At 42.1% G+C, this 19,877-nt stretch overlaps 1 protein-coding gene across 2 annotated transcripts in view; it reads left to right on the forward strand.

Moving 5' to 3' along the window:
• Positions 1-19,877, forward strand: part of ARHGAP20 (Rho GTPase activating protein 20) — a 62,834-nt gene that overhangs the window by 8,873 nt on the left and 34,084 nt on the right. For both annotated transcript variants that reach the window (XM_082065387.1, XM_082065388.1), the window contains exon 2: positions 1,207-1,292. In XM_082065387.1, the coding sequence (XP_081921513.1) occupies positions 1,207-1,292 (86 nt within the window). The remainder of the gene's footprint in view (positions 1-1,206; positions 1,293-19,877) is intronic.

Genomic DNA, 19,877 nt, shown 5'->3' on the forward strand with positions numbered 1-19,877 from the left:
GGGAGAAAGTCTCGCTTTGCGATTAGCTGAGAACAGAGACTCCATGGCTGTCAAAGGTTCAGCTGTTGGTGTGTCCTCAGCGGTTACCGTGGTGTGCGGGACTGCTCCAGCACTGGAGACTGTCCTGCCGGGGTCTCAGGAGGAGTTCAACCCCAGTCCTTTTGTTCACCACTTTATTCTGAAAAATATTTGATCTAAATAAGGTAACAACCACCCTTCTGGCGGAGGGTCGGTGAGAGCAGGGGTCATGCGCCCTGGCCGCAGGCTGCACAACCGGTTCTAGAGAGCAGCTCCGAAGTGAGGGCCGGGACTCCCGAGTCCTGCTTCTGGCTGCAGGAGGGAGAGGATGCGGTGGTGAATACATTTGTGTGCAGGGAAATGTGTGGTTTTGTCTCCTGTGGGTGCTTTTGAAAATCTCTGCCTCTGGGAAAGAGTGTTGTTTATTTGCACAGTATTTTGACTGTAGTATTCAGCTGCACTCAATGGGAATCCGTGCTCCCTTGATAGCTGCTGACATTTTAATTTCTTTTTCCCGCTGCGTTCTCTATGTTTGAGTGTCTCCTTCTTCCCATTCCTTGCCTGGTTCTGTGCTAAGAGCTGCCCTGCCTCTCACTTTTCCTATTTTGTTCCATACATAATCAGGAATGAAAAAAATGTCGTAATTGTCTACTGAGAGACATGACGTAATGCTCCAGCTATATTAGTAGGGAAGGAAAATGCCCTCATCTCTAAGGATTTGGAAGAAAAAGCCCAATGTATTAATAGCATATAAGGTTAGGTAGGCAGGATCCACACCTTAATTTATAGTAAATGTCAGACCTGACACAAAAATTTATCAAGCATTTGAAATTTGAACCACCACCACCTGGATATTTGATTAATTTAAAGTACAATAGATTATTAAGGGACAAAAAGTGGTTGAGGACAAGCTCTAGGGGTTTAGTTCATGTGTGCAATGTGCCTCAGGTATCTACCTATAGACACTAATCATCAGCTTTTCTTTATCACTGTCTTTCTGGCTGTGCTCCTGTTTTTGTCAATATGTAATGTTTTACAAAGACTTTCCCCCTCCAGGTTTACTGATGACAATAACTCAGCCCTTTTCCTATGGTTTGAAATTGGAGTCAGGCTGCGAAAACCCTGAATGCATGCAATTACTGTTCTGAATCTCACCTGTGATTTCATTTTGTTTCTCTTTCCAATCAGAAAATGAAGAGTTTGGCCCAAAGACGTCAGTCTGCACCATCTTTGATCTTTGTCAAAGCACTTAACAGATCTCGATCAGTCTCAAGGTGAGTCAGTGCGCTTTGCTGGCTGTACTGTTTTGCACTTTCTCAGCCCAAAACTTGAAATGTTTTTGAGCTATTGTCCACACCTGGTTGTCAACCACAATTTAGGCTGCTCGGTAGCTGCACAACTCTAAAGCCTGCTGAAAGATCTGATAGACCCAGCCCAGATGCCGGCTGATCCCCTGAAGGGGATTTCCTCGGTGCTGCCACACTAAGCTGTTTACACCCAACTGGGCAAGCAGAGCTGCTCCCCAGTGTGTGACCGGGCACGCAACACTTGGGCTGCTCAGTTCTAATTAATTTGTGGCTGGCAGAAGAAGATGAACATTTCCTACTTTCTGCTTTGTACACTTAGGAGTCGTTCTTGTGGGACTGTACAGTTTAATTCGAGCTGTGTTTCTGTTGTGGACCACTGCATGGTACAGGCGCTCCAGGGCTCTAGAAGCACCTGCTAGTTTAGGACAAAGCTGTGGGCCAGGATCTGGTGGTCACAGCCTTCTCCCATCCAGCACTGGCAGCTTGCAGGGCTGTGTATGTGGGTGCCTGTGGTTGTGAAGCACTCAGCATTTTTTGGTCTCATCTTCTGCCAGGATCAGCCTTTCCTCCTCTCTCCCTGCCCTTACGTAAATCTACCATAGGAATGGGCACTTCTGTGGAGCTTGTCCAGTGTCCAGCCACAGCCCCTGACCTGCCATTTGAACCACACTGCATATATAACTTTTGTCTTCCTGCACTGCAGTTCATTAGACTTTAAACTTACAAAACGTAAGTGTTTATCAAGAAGGGAACCATCTGGTAGGCTGTTAACGCTTCCAGCTGTGTAGAGCTCTTTACGAAGAAACATTATTGAGGAAAATTAAAGTATGGCTTTTTAAGGATATTTTTTCCTCCTCTGTGGTGTGTTAAGTAATCAGTATGTGAGCTTTGGAAAGCTTTTTGTGTTTGATCTAACTAGTACCTGGTTTCATATTTGTCATCATGGAGAATTCCATGGTATTTCAGAAAGCTGTGAAAGTATTCTGGGAAAACATCAGAGTTACAAAATAGGAAAGGAAAATGAGTTGAAACTACTTGCAGGTCTTTTTGCTGGCTATGACATAAAAGAGGAAACTTAGAAATGAATTCCTAGAGGTGTTTGCATCTTTTTTGTGTAGTCTAGTGGCCTGAGCCTAGGGCTGAGAGCCAGCAACATGTATTCTGGTTCTGTCTGTAAAATTTCTTCTGTGTCCTCTCTCTGACTTTGATTCCAGGTCTTCAAAGTAACATGAATGGGTATTTTGTAACCCCTTCATAAGAATACTGAATTTGTTTAGATTGTCGGTATTACCTTATTTATTCTTCATTTGCTACTATGTCTTCATTGACATAGTATTTGTAGCTACGTTCATAATTGTGATACCACCTTTTGGGCATTGATGACAAGTTCATAACTGAGGCTGTGAAATTAGAGGTGGACTATTACTATGGGGAGTAATCGTAAATGGAGAATACAGGGAACAAAGATGGGATCTCTCAGCCCTTGGACTTTAGTCTTTCCTGAAGTTTATACACGTCTCCATAATGTCTTCCTTTTAAGCTGTCTTAATACGTGCTCCTTGATATTAAGAGAATGAACTATATTTGATGCTTATATTTCAGTCTTCTGTCATTTGCCTGCTAGGGTTCAGACATGAACATTTTTCTTCAATTCCACTTCTGTTTTTTGTTTGTTTGTTTTATTGCATGCTCTGTAAGTGTCAGAAATTGGTCACAGATGGAGGGACAGTGAGTGGGATAATACTCCGCATGTGTATTTTCACCTAAGAATTCTATGCTTTCTTAAGTGTAAGTATGTCTTGCTTGTATAGCTCAGATCAGAATTATTTCCAGGTCTGGCATGTGGGAGGATTTTTTTGGAAGGCCACTTGGCAGAAACTTTGTGGTGGAGGGGACTGAAGAGGGGAGAACGTTGCCTTGTTCTGCAGCAAGGGCAATGCTTTGCCTCCCTGACAGACCCTGCCAATTCCACGACTGATGGATGTTGCTTCAGCCATGTCTGTCCTCTGCCAGTGGCATGAAGCAATTTAGCTGCTCCTGTTCTGAAGTCTATGGCCATAGTGAGAGCTATTGGATGAAGTCTGAGTACTCCGGAGCCAAAGCAGGTGATTTTGTAGCTTCAAAATCTATCAGGTAGAGGGTAACACTTTGGATGGTGTTTACTATTGCTCACAGGAGAAGTAATTCTCACCTATGCCTGACTTCCTTGTTTGGCTGTACAAAACACATTCCTCTTCATCACCAAACTGATGGATGAGTTTGAACTTTCCACTTGGTTTGTTGTGTAAATGCTTAACTCTTGTGAAGTTCTTTCTCTTAAGGCAAGCTGAAGAACAACAAAATTGCTTCGTATGTTTTCTAATCTACTCCAAATGTTCTATCTCAGACCTGCCTTAGCTCTTAGATCCCTTTCTTGTAGACACAGCCAGCCTGCAAAATCCATTATTCTCCTCTGGCAGTGAACCTTAATACTAGGACTCCGTAACACTTACTTGTTAATGGTTGATTAATGACTTGTAGATAATAAAGCCCCTATCTGAAGTTAGCAAACATCTGTGAGGGATTTATATGAATCTTCTCACCTCAGCAGCTGGCTCACCTCAATATTTGTTGAAATTAATGAACAAGTGCAAAGTTTAAAAGGGCAGGAAATACTTAGAAGCACAAGTCAGTTTGTATTTTTATACTGCTTTATATGTCAGGTTTCCTTGGTTTATATACAGGGCACTTTCATAAAATGTGGTGGCACTCACTTTGGACAGACTTAATTTGGGGCATTTTAAAGTTTATTAATTGTATTTATTCAAAGAAACCATTGTGACATCTGGAGATGGCTATTTAGCATTCAGGGGATTAAGGTTTTTAATGGCAGCGTTGCTGTAGCTGTGACGGCGTGAGGTTATGAGGCAAGATGATCTAACTGGAAAAAGCAGTCACTTGTTTGTGCCATTGTTCTCTTCTTCAGTCCTCAAAGAAAAGGATATCTGAAAGTTTTGTGTGCTTAAAAGCTTATCTTCTTTTTCTCTAGCTATATCATTTGGTTTAACAAAAGTTAAGCCTTCCTTACAAATCTTGCCTTGCCATGTGAGTCGTATAAAAGGAGTTACAAGATATTTGTCCTACTGAAGAACTCTGGGATGGCTGTATGGCACAGTGGTGCACAGATGTGCAGCCATGCTGTAATCCCTGCCTCGCTCGACTCTAACTCCAGGCAGCAGAGGAACATAGTAAACAGTACAGATATTATGGTGGAATTTGGGCATTTACCTCCAAGATACGAAAATATGCAGACTATTCACTACTTCCTGTTCTTGCTCCTCTTCCTTTTTTCTGCACAGTTTCTCTTTCCTCACAAAATATGATGAATAGGCATGTAAGGACTGTTTCACATCATCAGATGTCCTCTTTGGAAGCACTTTGAGCAAAGTTATTCTAGAAATACTTTGGAAAAGTAAGCTTTTGATATTTTTCTTGGCTGATACTCAGATGCAGGAAAAATAAGTTTGATTGTAACTTCATGAATGTGTATGAAATCAGTGAAGGATTTGGGTTAGTTATATTTGGCCCTGGACCTGTTTCGCAGTCGTAATTTTCCTCTTACTTTTTCTAGGTGTCCTTTAATGAAAACCACAAAAATTACTTAACGATGTACTTCAGGGCAACACAAATTATGGGCTTGAAACAGAAATTTCTGAGGCCTGTATTTAAGCATCAGGTCTTGTCATCTCAAAATAATCAATATAGAATAATGAAGACTTGTTTCAAGCCAAATTTTCAGCCTTTGTTCTTCTTTCCCTCAAAACAATTTTCACATGCGACAAAACCCAGGCTACCAAGTTTCTGCTCTGCGTCGGTGGACTTCTGCTCACATCTCAGATATTTCACAGGGACAGCCAAATTCTGGGCTGCAGTTGCTGGCAGCTTCCCCTTTCCTAATGTGTGCCTCACCAGATCTTTGAAAGTGATGTTTTTACATACTGAAACTTATTAAGATAATTTCACAATTTCTGAGTCTGCGTGACCATTTATAGTTATGTGTCTCTACACACTAAAGGTGTTAAAATATTGGTAATGCAACTACTCTTTATTACAGTGTGAAGTGTGTTTATGATGTTACTTTGGTGTAAGTTAGAAGCAGGGGTTGGTTTTTATTAAAAAAACCCATAATTTTAAAAAGGCTTTATGAACAAATCTTTGAAGATCCTGAAAAGGAAGTACCTAAAGAGTCATCCCCACCTGATTTTATTATTTCATTTTATGGCCAAAGAAGTTACAGGTAAAACTGAGGATTTCAGAAATTTCCAAGGTGTTTTTTCCCTTCTATACACAGAAGCAGTATTATGCCATTCATAAAGAGGCTGCTTTTCCTTCTACTAACTCACAGTAAGTAATTCTGGCATGTTATCTTCTAGGGGTCCTGTGCCAAATGCTAAATATCCCAGATAACGAAGATCATATGTGTAATCTAGTAATACATTCCACTTGGCGCTCGTCAAATACAGAGTGTTCCCAAAGTCTTGGACATTGTGTTTTCAGGGTTTTAGTCAGAAGATATGTGGATGATCCAAGCTATGTGACTAGATGAAGATGAAAATAGAGACTTTAATAAATGCAAATTGCCAGGAGGCCTTAACTGTCTCTTTTGCACAGGGAAGATGAGTATTTGGTGTTTCAGGCAAATCTGATTGCAGGGAGGAAGGGAATAAAAGTTCTTTGCAAGTAACTAACTTGTTAAGTAGGTATTTCAGTTGTAATCATTTTGCTTATTCTTAACTTGTTTCCATGGTAGCAAATAATTTCGCCTAGCAAGTTAATCTGCACAAGGCATGTTTGGTTGGTGAGGCTCAGCACCTCAGTATGGTACGGGGGCATCGCAAGGGAGCGCCTGCCACCCTGTTGTGCCACACAGCATTTTATTTACTAGCATTTTATTTACAGCATTTTATTTACCTCACAGGGCGAGGCCTTTATGTGCAGGTATGGACCCCTTGGCCATCCAGGCGGAGGCAGGTGTTGCTCTCACACAGCCCCCTGGGCACCATGGCAGCATTTGCTGGAAGTGTGAAGCGGGGACGGTACCCACCCAGCTGAGGGCCACCCTGTTGCCAGGGTGTCTGTCCCCATCGGTCTCGACAGCAGAACCTGTCAGGAAGAGGAGTGGGACCCATGGCTGGGGCCACCATAGCCTGGGCCATCGATGGTGCCATTGCTGGTGGCACATGGGGCATGGCGTGGGGCCACCCTGCTGCAGGGCACAGCCCTGGGATGGTGTGAGAGAGGTGGCACCTTGTGGCTGAATTTGAGGGTCTTTGAGAGACACAGGCTGCTATATTGTGCCTGTGCCCATTCCTGTGTGTGCCTTGCACGTATCACAGCATGGGGTTTTGGCTCCAAAGCAGTTACACACCACCAGCAGAAAGAGAGAAAGAGAGAGAGAAAGAGAGAGAGAAAGAGAGAGAGAAAGAGAGAGAGAGAGAGAGAAAGAGAGAGAGAAAGAGAGAGAGAGAAAGAAAGAGAGAAAGAAAGAGAGAAAGAAAGAGAGAAAGAGAGAAAGAAAGAGAGAAAGAAAGAGAGAAAGAAAGAGAGAAAGAGAGAAAGAAAGAGAGAAAGAGAGAAAGAAAGAGAGAAAGAGAGAAAGAAAGAGAGAAAGAAAGAGAGAAAGAGAGAAAGAAAGAGAGAAAGAAAGAGAGAAAGAGAGAAAGAAAGAGAGAAAGAAAGAGAAAGAGAGAAAGAAAGAGAGAAAGAAAGAGAGAAAGAGAGAAAGAAAGAGAGAAAGAAAGAGAGAAAGAAAGAGAGAAAGAAAGAGAGAAAGAGAGAAAGAAAGAGAGAAAGAGAGAAAGAAAGAGAGAAAGAAAGAGAGAAAGAAAGAGAGAAAGAAAGAGAGAAAGAAAGAGAGAAAGAAAGAAAGAAAAAGAAAGAAAGAAAGAAAGAAAGAAAGAAAGAAAGAAAGAAAGAAAGAGAGAAAGAAAGAAAGAAAGAAAAAGAAAGAAAGAAAGAAAGAAAGAAAGAAAGAAAGAAAGAAAGAAAGAAAGAAAGAAAGAAAGAAAGAAAGAAAGAAAGAAAGAAAGAAAGAAAGAAAAAAGATTAATTACAGGCACCATTCATTTTATCTTGACTTGTGGTATTTCATAGCTTTTTCCATAAAGCTCCTTCTCCAGGAGTCATGTGGTTATAAAAATCACCGTTTCATTGGAAATTAAGTTTCTAGTCACCAGGATGTAGGGAAAATCCTGTTCCTAAAGACTCAGTTAACAAAGTAAATGAAGAGTTGTTTGCTTCTGGGTTTGGTTTTTAGGTTTAATTCAGCCTCACAACAGGATTATTTTCTGAGATTTTCTATTTTATTAGAAGTTTTCATACTTTAACATTTTATACTTAATTTGAATGGGCAGAAATTTCTGTTTGAGAATTTCCCCCCATTTTTCCCCTCAGTATGTCACGTTTCCCTATGTAAGGTAAGGATACATAAAAAAACCCAAACCCACTATTTTGTATCAAATTGCTCTTATTTTTTAAAAGAGCTGCACATAATTAAAATAACCTGTAATGATATTGTACAAGTTGCCATTTTTATAGTATTTCTAATTCATGCTTGATTTAAGCTAATTATGACACTGGAGTATTGTTTCCTTAAACAATGTGCTTGAGCACAAAAGTTATTTTAATGTAGTAATAGCTGAGGATAAAATTTTATTAACTGTTAACAAGGAACAAAGTGAACTTTCTGAGGCCTCAAATGGCCTTTTAACTCAGAGATTGGCATTCCTGTCCCCCTGCTGTGTTATTTCTGTTTTGTTTTGTGTGTGAGCATGTGTGTGTATGTGTGCTTATGTTTGTTTTTGATAAAACCCATCAGTTCTTCATTTATGACATACAAACTGGCTTAAAGTGATGTTTGTACATCTGGAGATGGAAATGAGCTGCGGCTCTCAGAGATATGCTGCCTTTTTTATTAAAAGAAAAGGACTAGAGGTAACAAGAAGGAAGGCTTGGAAGCAGGGTTTTGGAGGGATTGGAGTTTAAATGAGGGATTAATTTTACAATAAAGGACTAATAGTTTAACACTAGTGCTTTAAGCCGATTCCCCTTTGGATAGAATTGTGACAGTTTTAGGACGAAGACAGCGAGGGGCACTGCTCATCGGGATGAGCGCAGGGCTCTGCTTGTCCAGATGTCTCACTGTCCACATGTGCTTTTGGCTGCAGCCCATTTTGGGGGCTTTTTGGATTAGGCCTTGAGGTCTGGCAGAATGCAGCTGTTGTCCAGCCATTGTAAATCCCTGATTTTAGACAATAAAATCTCTGCCAAATGAGAGTCTGGCCAAGCAGTTTGGGCAGTGGCATACCTGAGGAAATCACAGACCGACTTGCTCAGACTGCTTTGCGATCGTTTATCTTGTGTAAACAAACAGAAAGCTTCTAATGATGTGCAGGCTGATGTGCAGCCTCTGGTGCTCTCACCTCTGACAAGGGCCAGCATTAAATATGCATTGAACTCTCCTCCTGGCTGACACAACATTGCATCTCTTAGTCCAGTTGCTTCCTCGTGGTGTACAAAACTACTGAATAGGAATTTTTAATTGTCATGGGGGTTAACAGTCTGCCCTTAGGCTTCTTCTGTGCCCATGTATTAAGTGTTTGAGGACTGGAGGCTACATCCAATAAATGGTATAAGCCTCAAGGGGAAGACATGGGAATAATTTCAGTACCTGCATGTAAACCCATGACTTAAAAAACATCCTCTCAGTGGCTTCTTGCCCTTCCAAGTGCTTCTGTTCTCCAGGCACTCTCCTACTGACCAGAGAGCTCCCCAAACACCTAAGAGTTGTGCTCTTGCACATCCCAGTACAGCACGACTGTTGGCAGCACTGAACAGCTCTGTGGCAGAGAACTAAGTGCTGCTCCATCCAGTAGTCCACAGACCCTATTTAACCCACCCGGGCAAGAGCAAGGCCCTCACAAAACCAGTTGCAAATGTTGCTCTCTTTTAGACCTCTGAGTCCACTTTTCTTGAGTGTTTTTTAATAATTGCTTAAGGCAGTGGTGTCCAAACATGCAATATCAGGGCTGAAATGGGAAGGAGTCTGGCTCATCGGGAATTTTGGCAGGGAGAGGCCATAGTCTGTGTCGCAACCAAGGTTTGCACCATCTAGCAAATTTAGTGTAAGCTATGGTAGGTGTTTCTAGCCCATTCCTTATGCAGGTCTCTACAGACCACCACTGCTCTTTGCAAAACTCCTGGCCTCGAAGTCGGTGCACTTTCAATGGAAATTAAGCACCCACGTTCAGCTCTCTGCCTCCTTAGACAATTCATCTTCTGCTTCCCAGAAGAGTGATGTAACTATGAAGGGAGGGTATTCGGAGTGAGTGGAGACTTCCCTTCGCCCTCCCACAGTTGAAGCTGGGCCACTGTGCAGGAGGACACGCAATGCTCCTAGGACCAGAAATTTTCTGTTCACAGGAGTGAGCTTGGCTACACAGATGAATGGTAAAAGCACTTACCTGGGAGGGGAAAGGCCTGTGTCTCTTCCCAGGATTATTTTTGCATGTCACCCACTGACACATCCATGTTCAGCCTGCCCTGTGCCCTGGCTGTAAGTGGTTGTGAGCACTGAGATGAGTGTGCTGGTTTGGATCCTTGTGTGCTCTATAGGGATACCTAAGTATATCTAGATATGCCCTAGGCCTTCATAGCAGGATTATTCAGAAAATGCAGAAGATAACGGTAAAGACCTTCACCTCAATGAATAAGCGGAGCTGAGGTGTTTTCATCCACTTTCCTTCCCTCTCTTTCCTCTGCATGTTCTGGTAGCAAAACTGTACCCAATATTTTGCAAGGCGTCTCACTTTATCAGAGCTCCTCTGGAAACACATTTGGTTGCTGAGCCCCTCGGACTAAGCATCCTCACACTCATTCTCCTCAGTTTTGATGTCCAAGGGCAGGACAGGTTTCCCAGTGGCTGGTGTGTCAAGCATGTCATGCGTTTCAGCAAGGAGGTCACTAATCAGACATGGGCAAGCTCTTCTGTCAAAGGCTCAAATAAATCATGGGGAAAAACATAATCATGTGAAAGGCTCTTGTGTTTCCCCCTCCTCCAGGCTGCTGTTCTTTGCAGGTAACTAGCCTGTGCCTGCTTCTCCCTTATGTAATTACCATCAGTGCAGGCATGTGGGGAATCCTCTAACAGCTTTTCTCCCCAGCTCAGATCACTGGTGGAATAGAAACCTCTGACTAACCTGCCTGAGTAGCTATGCAAAAAACTTATTGACTATGCAGGCAGTTTGTTATAGGAGAGCAAACAGGTGCATGTGGTTGCAACTAATTTGTCTGCTGGCTGTTCATAAGGAATCTGGGTCATTACACTTGCAATAGCTGGCAGCGACAGGCATATCAGGTAATCTCTTCAGTGTAATAGGATAATTCCTGTGTTGTAGTACTAGTATCAAAATATGGTTTAAAGCCCTTGAGGCAAACCAAAGCCAGATTTGTTCTGTTACAGCTGGGACAGGTGCACTGAAGTGACAATCCCGACTTCCATGCAGCACTTGTGTTGGTCATCCCTGGTAGGGAAGTGGTTCTTAACAACTTAAGCCAGTACAAGGGCTGGGCAGATCCTCCCTTTCACATCTGCAGTGGAGCTTTGTGGAGTTTACCCCACATTGCCCCACAGCTGTGGGGACACCGGCAGGGCTGGGCAGCAGCGGCTGCAATGAGAGCTGCAGCTTGTGGCAGGATAAAGTGTGGTGAAGGGGCTTATCTTTTAAAGGCAGTACTTGTGGCTATTTATAGGTCACTTTGGATGTGATTACTTTGTTTATAATCAGTGAATATTCTCTTGAAAAAGAGCAATCAGGGAACAGCAGCTAGTGGGTTCCAGGTTTGCTTTACCTGGCCATATATTTGAAGTCTTACCCTGTTTTGAATGCATTTGTTTTTCTTAAAACTCCTTTTGCTTAACTGTACACTCTACCTAGGTGGCATGAGCCAAGGAGGAAAAGAATCTAGCTGAATTACTTCTTGAAGAATGGGAAAATCAGAGGCTAAAGGGGGGTGACTGTTGAGCAATGATACCTTGAGAGGCCATGAGCTGCCCCTTGGTATTACCTGATAACTGAGGTGACTGACAGGCAATAAACTTACGCAGTCAGCTAGAAAATACTGTTTCCATGTTAAAAAGACATGGTCACACAAGAGCCTTTTTCTTGCCTGTCTACAGCCCTTATAACATGTAGCTGCAGAGGACAGGGCAGGCAGAAGCACGCAGGCTCACTAACAGCCATACCTGAAGGTCCAGAACAGATTTCTGAAGATCCACATGCAAATCTTTTTACCTCATGTGTGCTTCAGCTCAAAATCACCTGTTTCTACACAGGTTTCTGCAGCATGTCCTGGGTATTTTTGGCAGCCCAGAATTCCTGATATTACATGACCTGTACTAAACTCTCGTAATACAGTTTGCAAGAAGATATTTGAAACCCCCTTTTGAAGAAAGGTTAGTTTTGTCCGTGAATTAACTCAAAATCAATGGAGTTGAGCTAGGCTTTTAAATGTCCTAGTTGTGATTAAGTGGGATTAAATGTCTCAACTGTGACTGCTGCTTCCCCCCCAAAAAAATGAAGGTAGGACAGAAACCTTATCCCTTCAGGCTACTGAGATAATACTGGAACCTTCTAGGAGGACATGGGTGAAACTGAGATCCCAGAGTTCTCCCTGTATAGCTGCTTGGAATGGGTAGAAAGGAACCGGGGTGGAAGTGGCAGAGGTAGCCTGTGCCTCCAGACTTCTTGTAGGCCATGGGAAGCTCCAAAAAGCTTAGACAACCATGGTGCAGAGCTGCAGTGCTGGGGTGTTAAGTTCTGGCTTTTTTTTTTTTTCCTCTCTGTTCATCCTACCTTTTTTCTGACTTTTTTTTTTTTTGTCTGAACAACAACATCTTTGTTGGGGTAGACAATGCCTGGAATGACATTTCCCTGTTGTGACTGGAACAGGAGAGTAACTCAAGGTGGTGCTGCTCTGTCACCCAGTAAAAATTATGGGGAACTGCAGTGGGGAACAGAGGATCGATTCTTCCAAAGGCCAGAAAAGGTTTTATTGACTTCTACATGTGAATATGTAGAAGCTCCCCCAAAGCTCACCCCTGCTCAGGGGGTCTTGGACCAAAACCCCTTGGGCTTGTTGTTTGCTAGCAGAGCTGTATAGCAGGTCTGGAGGACACCCACATTACAAGAACTTTTCAATAGGATTTAAATAACTTGCACTAAATTATTTTCTGGTGAAAATAGGCAAAATATGACCGAAATGTGTGGTACTAATTTATACCAATAAAGAATTTTGCCCTTGTGCTAGATTTTCAGAGTAAACACCTTGTGGCTGTTTGTGAAAATAAAACAAAAAACCTTGGAAGCAAACCAAACCACAAGCATGTTTCCTGTCTCCAGCCACCACACTGTAGTACATATTTGCTCTGCAGAGAATATTGTCCTTTTGGCTATGTAGAAATGACTTAAGTGCAGCTTGTTTTCAGTTAAGCTGCCAAGCTTCCATCCTGAAATGTGTGAGGATTTTTTTTAATGATGCATTTTACCCTACAGCTATGTGATATTTTACTGCAAGTCTTAATCATTTACTCATTTTTGGAAGACTACAGAAAAATAGTACAGTTATGTGCCTCAACACCTTGAACATTCAGTGTAAACCATGCTATTAGTCATTATAGTTTTAATAGTTTTAATAAGAGTTTGACATCATGTAAAGATTATTTCAGATATTTACAAACCAGTTTTTAGAATTCTAGAATAATTCTAGTCGTATGGGGCTCTCAGCAACCTGATTGAGTTGAAGATGTCCCTGCTGATTGCAGGGGGGGTGGATTAGATGACCTTTGAAGGTCTTTTCCAACCCAAACTATTCTGTGATTTTTTCAGTGTATTTTGAATTTAAATGTGTACACTGAGTTTTAGAGGCAGAGGACTGATACCTAACTTCCTACATATAAGTGACAGACCTGATTTCTGCCCTAACATGTGAATTTATCTCTATATCTGAGCAAAACTTGCTCCCAATCACTATCGATATTAATCTTCCTTCCATTTGCCTGGCTTGTTCTTGCCCTGCGTATGCTGGAGAGGGGCTTGCAGTGCGTTTTGACCTGAGGGCTCTGTGCCCGCTCTGGGACTCGCTGTTGGACTGAGGTGCAGTGGTTTTGGGCGCAGCGTGCTGGGGTGCAGGCACTGCCAGGGGCAGGGCAGGACAGCCCCGGGCACATTCTGTCAGGGAAAACACAGGGCTGCGAAGGGACTGCCTCAGGTTTGTTCAAATATGTCACTCCTAAAAAAGGAATTGCAAACAGTAAAGCACAATTATAAAGCAGGAGCAGGCATTTTAATACTTTGTAGCTAACGCCCTTTGAAAAACTGGGCAGATCTCACTTGTTTTGTTGTAGAAAAGCTACTGTACGCGATGGTGATGGCCTAAGGGACTTTAACCGAGTGCTGCAGAAAATAGACTTGCTATTTCTGGAATGCTGTGCTGTTTTCACAAAGTGCTGCTTCAACTGTATAAGATTTTCCATAGATAACAGCAAGCAAACATGCCCAGCATCCTTAGAAAGAAGCTCCCTTAGCATAGCAGGGATCAAGTTGACAGCAGATTTTCAGAAATGGGTTGGCAGCCCATGTGATTAAAGGAGTTTTTTGCTTTTCTATCCAAGTTCCTTCTATAAATAGTCAGTGTAAGATTACAACAGCATTACTAACTTTGTGTCAGCCCATATCTTACCTACCACCTTCCTGGAAAACATGCCCACCCTCCAGGCTGATGCTTTTTGTGCTTACTTTCACTCTCCAGGTATAATTATTATTTATTAGAATAAAGTGCCATACAAACTTAGATGAAATGCATGTTCAAATCATGAGGAGTGGATGTGGGAAGATCCTGAGCATGTGGGTGACTCGCCGAGGGCACTGGTCGTGGCTGGAAAGCGGTAACAGTAGGGAGTAGTTAGCACCTTAAAATGCAGAGGATTTTATATTTATACATATATATATATAAAATCTGCCTGTCTAAATAGGGCTCTGAGCTGCAGATTGCTCCGTGTGGGTGAGCCCTGTCTGCGTGGAGCCTCGTTCATGGTGAAAGGAGCTGCAGGTGGCAGCCCTGAAGCCAGCAGGTCTTTGCATGGCCGTGCCAAACAGGTGGTGGGGACAGGGCAGGCTGGGCTGAGCAAGTCATGGGAACCGGGCACAGCTTCTGGCATCCCTGTTTTCAGCTCCTTACTCTGTCTATACATGGTTTGTGAGTTTGTGCCAAGCCAGAAGCCATGTCACAAGCACATCTCCACTTAGATAGCGTTAATGTGCAGAACCATGTAGTGTCTCCCAGTTTCTGCCCCCTTGCCTCTGCAGCTGATTTAAGCAAATGATCAAGCATCTACCTTGGGCTTTGCTTGTTCTACAACTGTTCTTTAAAGACAAAGTCTCTTGCTGATAAATTTCAGAAGCAGATCTGCTGTGTGTAAAGCAGTGGTAGCCTCCTTGCTGTCCCCAGCCTTTCTGGCATGGGGAGTGACTCTTCAAGCCTTGTGCTTTAACAACCTGTCATCATGATAGAGGCATCATGAACAGGACCATCTCTGTCATCTTGTGTTCAGTCCCAAGCATGGGTATTTGGTTTCAGTGTTCAAGAAATGCTCTTCTTTCACTCTGTTTTTCACTGTTCTCTGTTTGAATACAGATTATGGTGATCTGTTATCATGATTTTGAGTTTGCTAAGATACCAGTACCAGTCACGTCCAAACTATCATTTATGATGAAATTATATATTTATTGAAGTCCTGAAATGTTAATATTGCACTTGAGTGCACTATAAGCAAGGCAGATCAGTACTCACTGCTGTGTTACAGGTTTGGGGTTTTTTTGCCACCTTATCTCGCGGGAGACAAGGAGTTCTTGCACACCAAACTGGAGCTCTTTTCTTTTGGTTCATTAAAGAATTGTTCTCAATACTGTATTAAGTTAATTATCTTGAATACAAAATACCTTCTAGCCACACAATATGGGTAATATGTCTAATGTGTTAAAGGATTTCCAGAAGTAAAACATCTTGGCTTCTAAGCTCCAGTTAGCAGGGCCTGCCTCATTAGTAAAATATGAAACAAGCATCTATTAAGCTGCTGTTGAAGTTCTTTCTCACAGGATTTTTTAGGAGCTTAAGGGTCTGAGTAGGAGGCACAGAAAAAAAGTGCAAATATTGTACCTGATTTCCAATATAAGCTCTATTAAGAAAATGAAGGAACTTGTAGATCAGGGTTGCTTTTGGGGGTATGTCTGCTGGCCACAAATCACATGTCCTCCCTGGCTGATAAATCCATTTTGGCAAAAATCTGTAATGTGGGCTGTGCTGTAGACATTTCTTACTGTGCAGACAGCTGCTGTTTTCACTACCCTTGAAAGGATGTGAGTAGCTCCTGCTTCTCTCAGCGGGTTGCTCTAGGCCAATGCTGTGACTCAGTCATGGTAAATACTTTACTGGGAGGCACTGAAGTTGAAAATTCCTGGGCTTGATTTTTCCTAAAAGATAAATTGCTGGTTCCTTAGAGCCATCCAAAACTGGCCTTTGAGATATACAAAATCAGTGTGTTGTCTCTGAACACCATGAGGGAGGTTGTCAGGTGCTCTGCTTGGTGGCCTCTCCAGCCTGTAGCCAAAACAAGGTTAGGTTTATGCTGCAAGCTCTACATGTGTAGGCTCGAAACTGGAAAGAGCTTCCGGTCCTCACCTGGGCTTCAGCACTGGCATGAACACACAGGCAGTATTTTTGGTTATGGTACCCATGTGTGAAATTATATAGGCTAAGCTGTTCACTCTCAGAGGAATCTGGAAAGGTATGATGTGTGTTTGACAGGCCATGTGCAGCCTCTCACAGGGCTGGGCCGACTCAGATTTCAGCCTTTTGAACAGCCACTGCTTTACTGCTCTGCTAATGAAAAGATGCATTTCTCACCTACCTCTTGCAAAGGACTTCAGAGGCTAAAGAGCAAAATGATGGTTTATTTCAGTAGGTATCAGTCGTGCAGAGAGCAGTTGTGCTGCATCATTAGAGGAAATCAATTTCTGTGGCTGCAGAGATACCATTGGTGGCGAGAAGTTCTGGCAGAGGACAATAACCAACACGACAGAGTGAGATTTAGGATGGAGCATGAGCAGTCTGTGAGAGGGATGTCGGAGAGCTGAGACACCTGTAATAGCTCATTCCAGCTTGGGTACCTTGGAACAGATTGTTCCCCTGAGGCGTCTCATAGCTTAATCTAAATCACAGATAGTCTGAAGTCATCATTGACTGAAATCAAGGGAAAGCTTTTGGATCATGGATTTAGTGACCACTTACCATGTGCTGTTACACTCTCCTTTGGAAAGTATGATTTCTTGCATTGTTTTCACTACAAATAGGGAATAAAGCTGACATCTCTATATACCAGGGATAAACTTTTGGGAGTCATGCCATTCAGATATCAGTTTTACTGAGAAAACCCAAGAAAGCTCTGGAAGGGGAGGAAGAAGTGTTTTTTGTGCTTTTGTGGTTTCTGGTAAATACAGGATTGATGAAGTGAGCAGTGATGTGTTTGCTTTCACACTGAATGCAACGGGGATGTATTTTTCAGTGTTTGGCTGACTTCTTTGGATTTCAACTTCATATGTTACACCGGAAAAATTGAAGAGTTCTTTTAAATCATTGTGTCTTTTAAATAGGCACAAAAAGCCTGTTTTGATTAGCTTGAAAAAATAATAGGTGTAAAAATTTAGGCTCTGGAAATGCAAGAGAAAAAGCTTCAATTATCTTTCTAAGAATTTCAGCCAGAACAGTGATTTTATTCTTTTCCTGAATAACTCAAGAATATCTCTGTATATATCCTCAAATTACGGAATTTACTCAATGGAAATTTCAGACCCCCAAAATAGTACTTTTAGGAAGAAATGTCCACTTGATACTAGGGAGTTATGATGGCAATGCTGTCTAAAGATCAGTATCAGCCTTGCTTCTACCAAAGTGGAACATGGCTGACTGCTGACTCTGCAGGATATCCCCAGCTTTTGGAAATCAGCTCACATTTTTTTCTTAACAGACCCAGATGATGGCTTTTCTTCTGTCCAACTAGAAAGATGTTACTTGGTGGGATTTTTACATGTATTAATCGTAGAGTGACTTTTAGAGTAACACAGAGAAGGCCCTAAATCACTTTTACTTTTTAAATTGTATGAGAAATCACATTGACTTAAGTACTGAATTTTGCATAAGTCTATTAAAAGGAATTTTCAAAGAGTCAGTATTTGAGTGCTTAGCACTTTTTCAAAATTAGACCCATTTAATGCTAAGAAAAATCAGTGAGCCATTAAAAACTGAACTCCAGAAATACCTCTCACATAAATCCCTGTGCCTGAGGGTATAGTTGATCTGCATTTTCTTCAATGTAACAAAACTTGGGCTTCATTCATGTCTTGTAACAATGGAACATTAATTGAGAGCATCAAAAGCGTGCTTTCCAAAAGCCATTTTTGTCGCTACTGGTGAATTTCCTCCATTTTCCTTCATCCTGGGGCTTTGGAAGGTTCTGGTTGAATTAATGGCTTTGATATTTTTCTGGTTTGTTTCAAAGGAAGAAAATGTTTTCACTTTTTTTTTTTGATCAGGCTTATCAGGTAAACTCTATTAAAGTATGTGAGAATGCTTGTTAGAGCTCAGATCACAGAGAAGCTTGAAAGGCATTGGGTGAAAAGGCAGATTTTGTTAAAATAACTGATTTCTGTTATTGCATTTTCCTGTTCTAAAATCAAGTAAATTTGCTTGACCCTGCTGGCATTACCAAACCTACTGCACCTTCGTTTGCTTACCTGCATGACAAAGATTTTGCTTAGTTTAATTTGAGAGGTTCCTGTGCTTACAAATCAGGATGTAGAAAATGTACAAATGGGAATAATCAAATAGAGTTGGCTATATGGAGACCCAAGAGTCTGACCCTACAGGAATGTCAGTAAGGGAACGCACTTCAATACAATTTTGTGAATGTTTCTGCTGATTTAATTATAGCAGTGTGACATGAAAGGTTTTTTTCTAACTATTGTTGTTACTGTGTTAAAATATATTTCCCTGACTTCACCTTTGAGGTAAAGGCCATGCACGGCTTTCACACAGGTGGACCGGTCATCATTCCTGATTTCTGCTAAATTTCTGTGCCCAGTGCTGCGAGGGTGTTTATGAAATTGAGTCCCAGTAACCTATCAGTCGCTGAGAAGCTGGTGAATTCCCAGTCCCACGGAAGCGGCAGGGTAGGAGAGATGCTTGCTGTTCCCGACTCCCATTGCTGGCCACACAGTGTGTGTCACTGTTGAGCTGGACCAAAACCCCCCTCTCTGCTTTAACCTCCACACTCCTGGATACCCTTTCTGCTTAGGAATGATCAGGGAACTTCAGGTTTGCATTATTCATTCTGAAAGTCCTTCTTCTTTCTGTCTTCCCTGAAGAGGTAGGTAATGAAAGACAAGATTAAGACAGAGTTTAAGACAACTTAAGTTGAGGAATTCTTTCACAAACTCAGGCTCCCAGCCTGAGTTCCCCCAGAAAGGGGAAACCAAGGCCAAACAGGGCTCTCCCCAGCAAGTAGAGATCCTCACCGGCTCCTTACAGATCAGTGAAAGTGTGTCCTGCTAATGTAGGCCAATCTCAGAGCTTATCCTTTCTCTCCCAGCTGTCAGGATTTCCTAAATAATTTCCTGAGTAATCCAGCCACAGGCATCAAGGAGAGGAGGGGCGAGAATCATCCAGGCTCTAAGAGAGGTACAAGAGGGTTTATGACCTTCTTTGTAGGTTTTATTTGTTCCCTCTTCTCTCATATCTATCCCATTTGTTTTGTGACTTTCACATATAAGGTCCATTTATTTTCCCAGCAAAGTCCTGAGGTGTTTGTCATCCATTCCAGCAGGACCAGGAATAAACTATAATTGCAAAGCTGCTCACTTCAGCCTTTCCTTGCCAAGCTGATCCTGCCAGGTTTTAGCTTATTTTTTTCTTTTTATTTCTTTTTTTTTTTTTAACAAGAAAAAAACAAGTAAATACATTTGAATAAAAATTGAACTGATTAATTCAACCAAAGGGAAATGGTTCATTTGAAGTCATCTCTAGGGAAAGCAAATAATTGAAAAGCTGCATTTAAAAATAATGAGTAAAGATTCTGATGTGTCCTGGTTTTAATCCAGAAATTCATTATTTAAGGTACATGGGGTTGTAGGAGACCCAGGTTCAGTTCTTTCACCTGCCTGAGAGAATTTGAAGCCATGTCTCTGGCTTTCCAAGGGAGAGCCTGACCTGCAACCTGCTTTTAGAGATCCCTAGAGGAGCATGTCCCCCTCAGACCCTCGCGTTCTTTCAGTTCAGCTCCATATAAATAGACATTTGTTAGGGCAAGACTCAGAAACTGGGGATATCCTGTCCAGGTGAGTGAGCTGAATATTGTGCTTGAGAAACTCTCATTTCTGCTTTGATGACTATTCAACTACTATA

This window comes from Streptopelia decaocto, assembly GCF_964273445.1.
Source record: "Streptopelia decaocto genome assembly, chromosome: 1".
In the NCBI taxonomy this organism is placed as follows: domain Eukaryota; kingdom Metazoa; phylum Chordata; class Aves; order Columbiformes; family Columbidae; genus Streptopelia; species Streptopelia decaocto.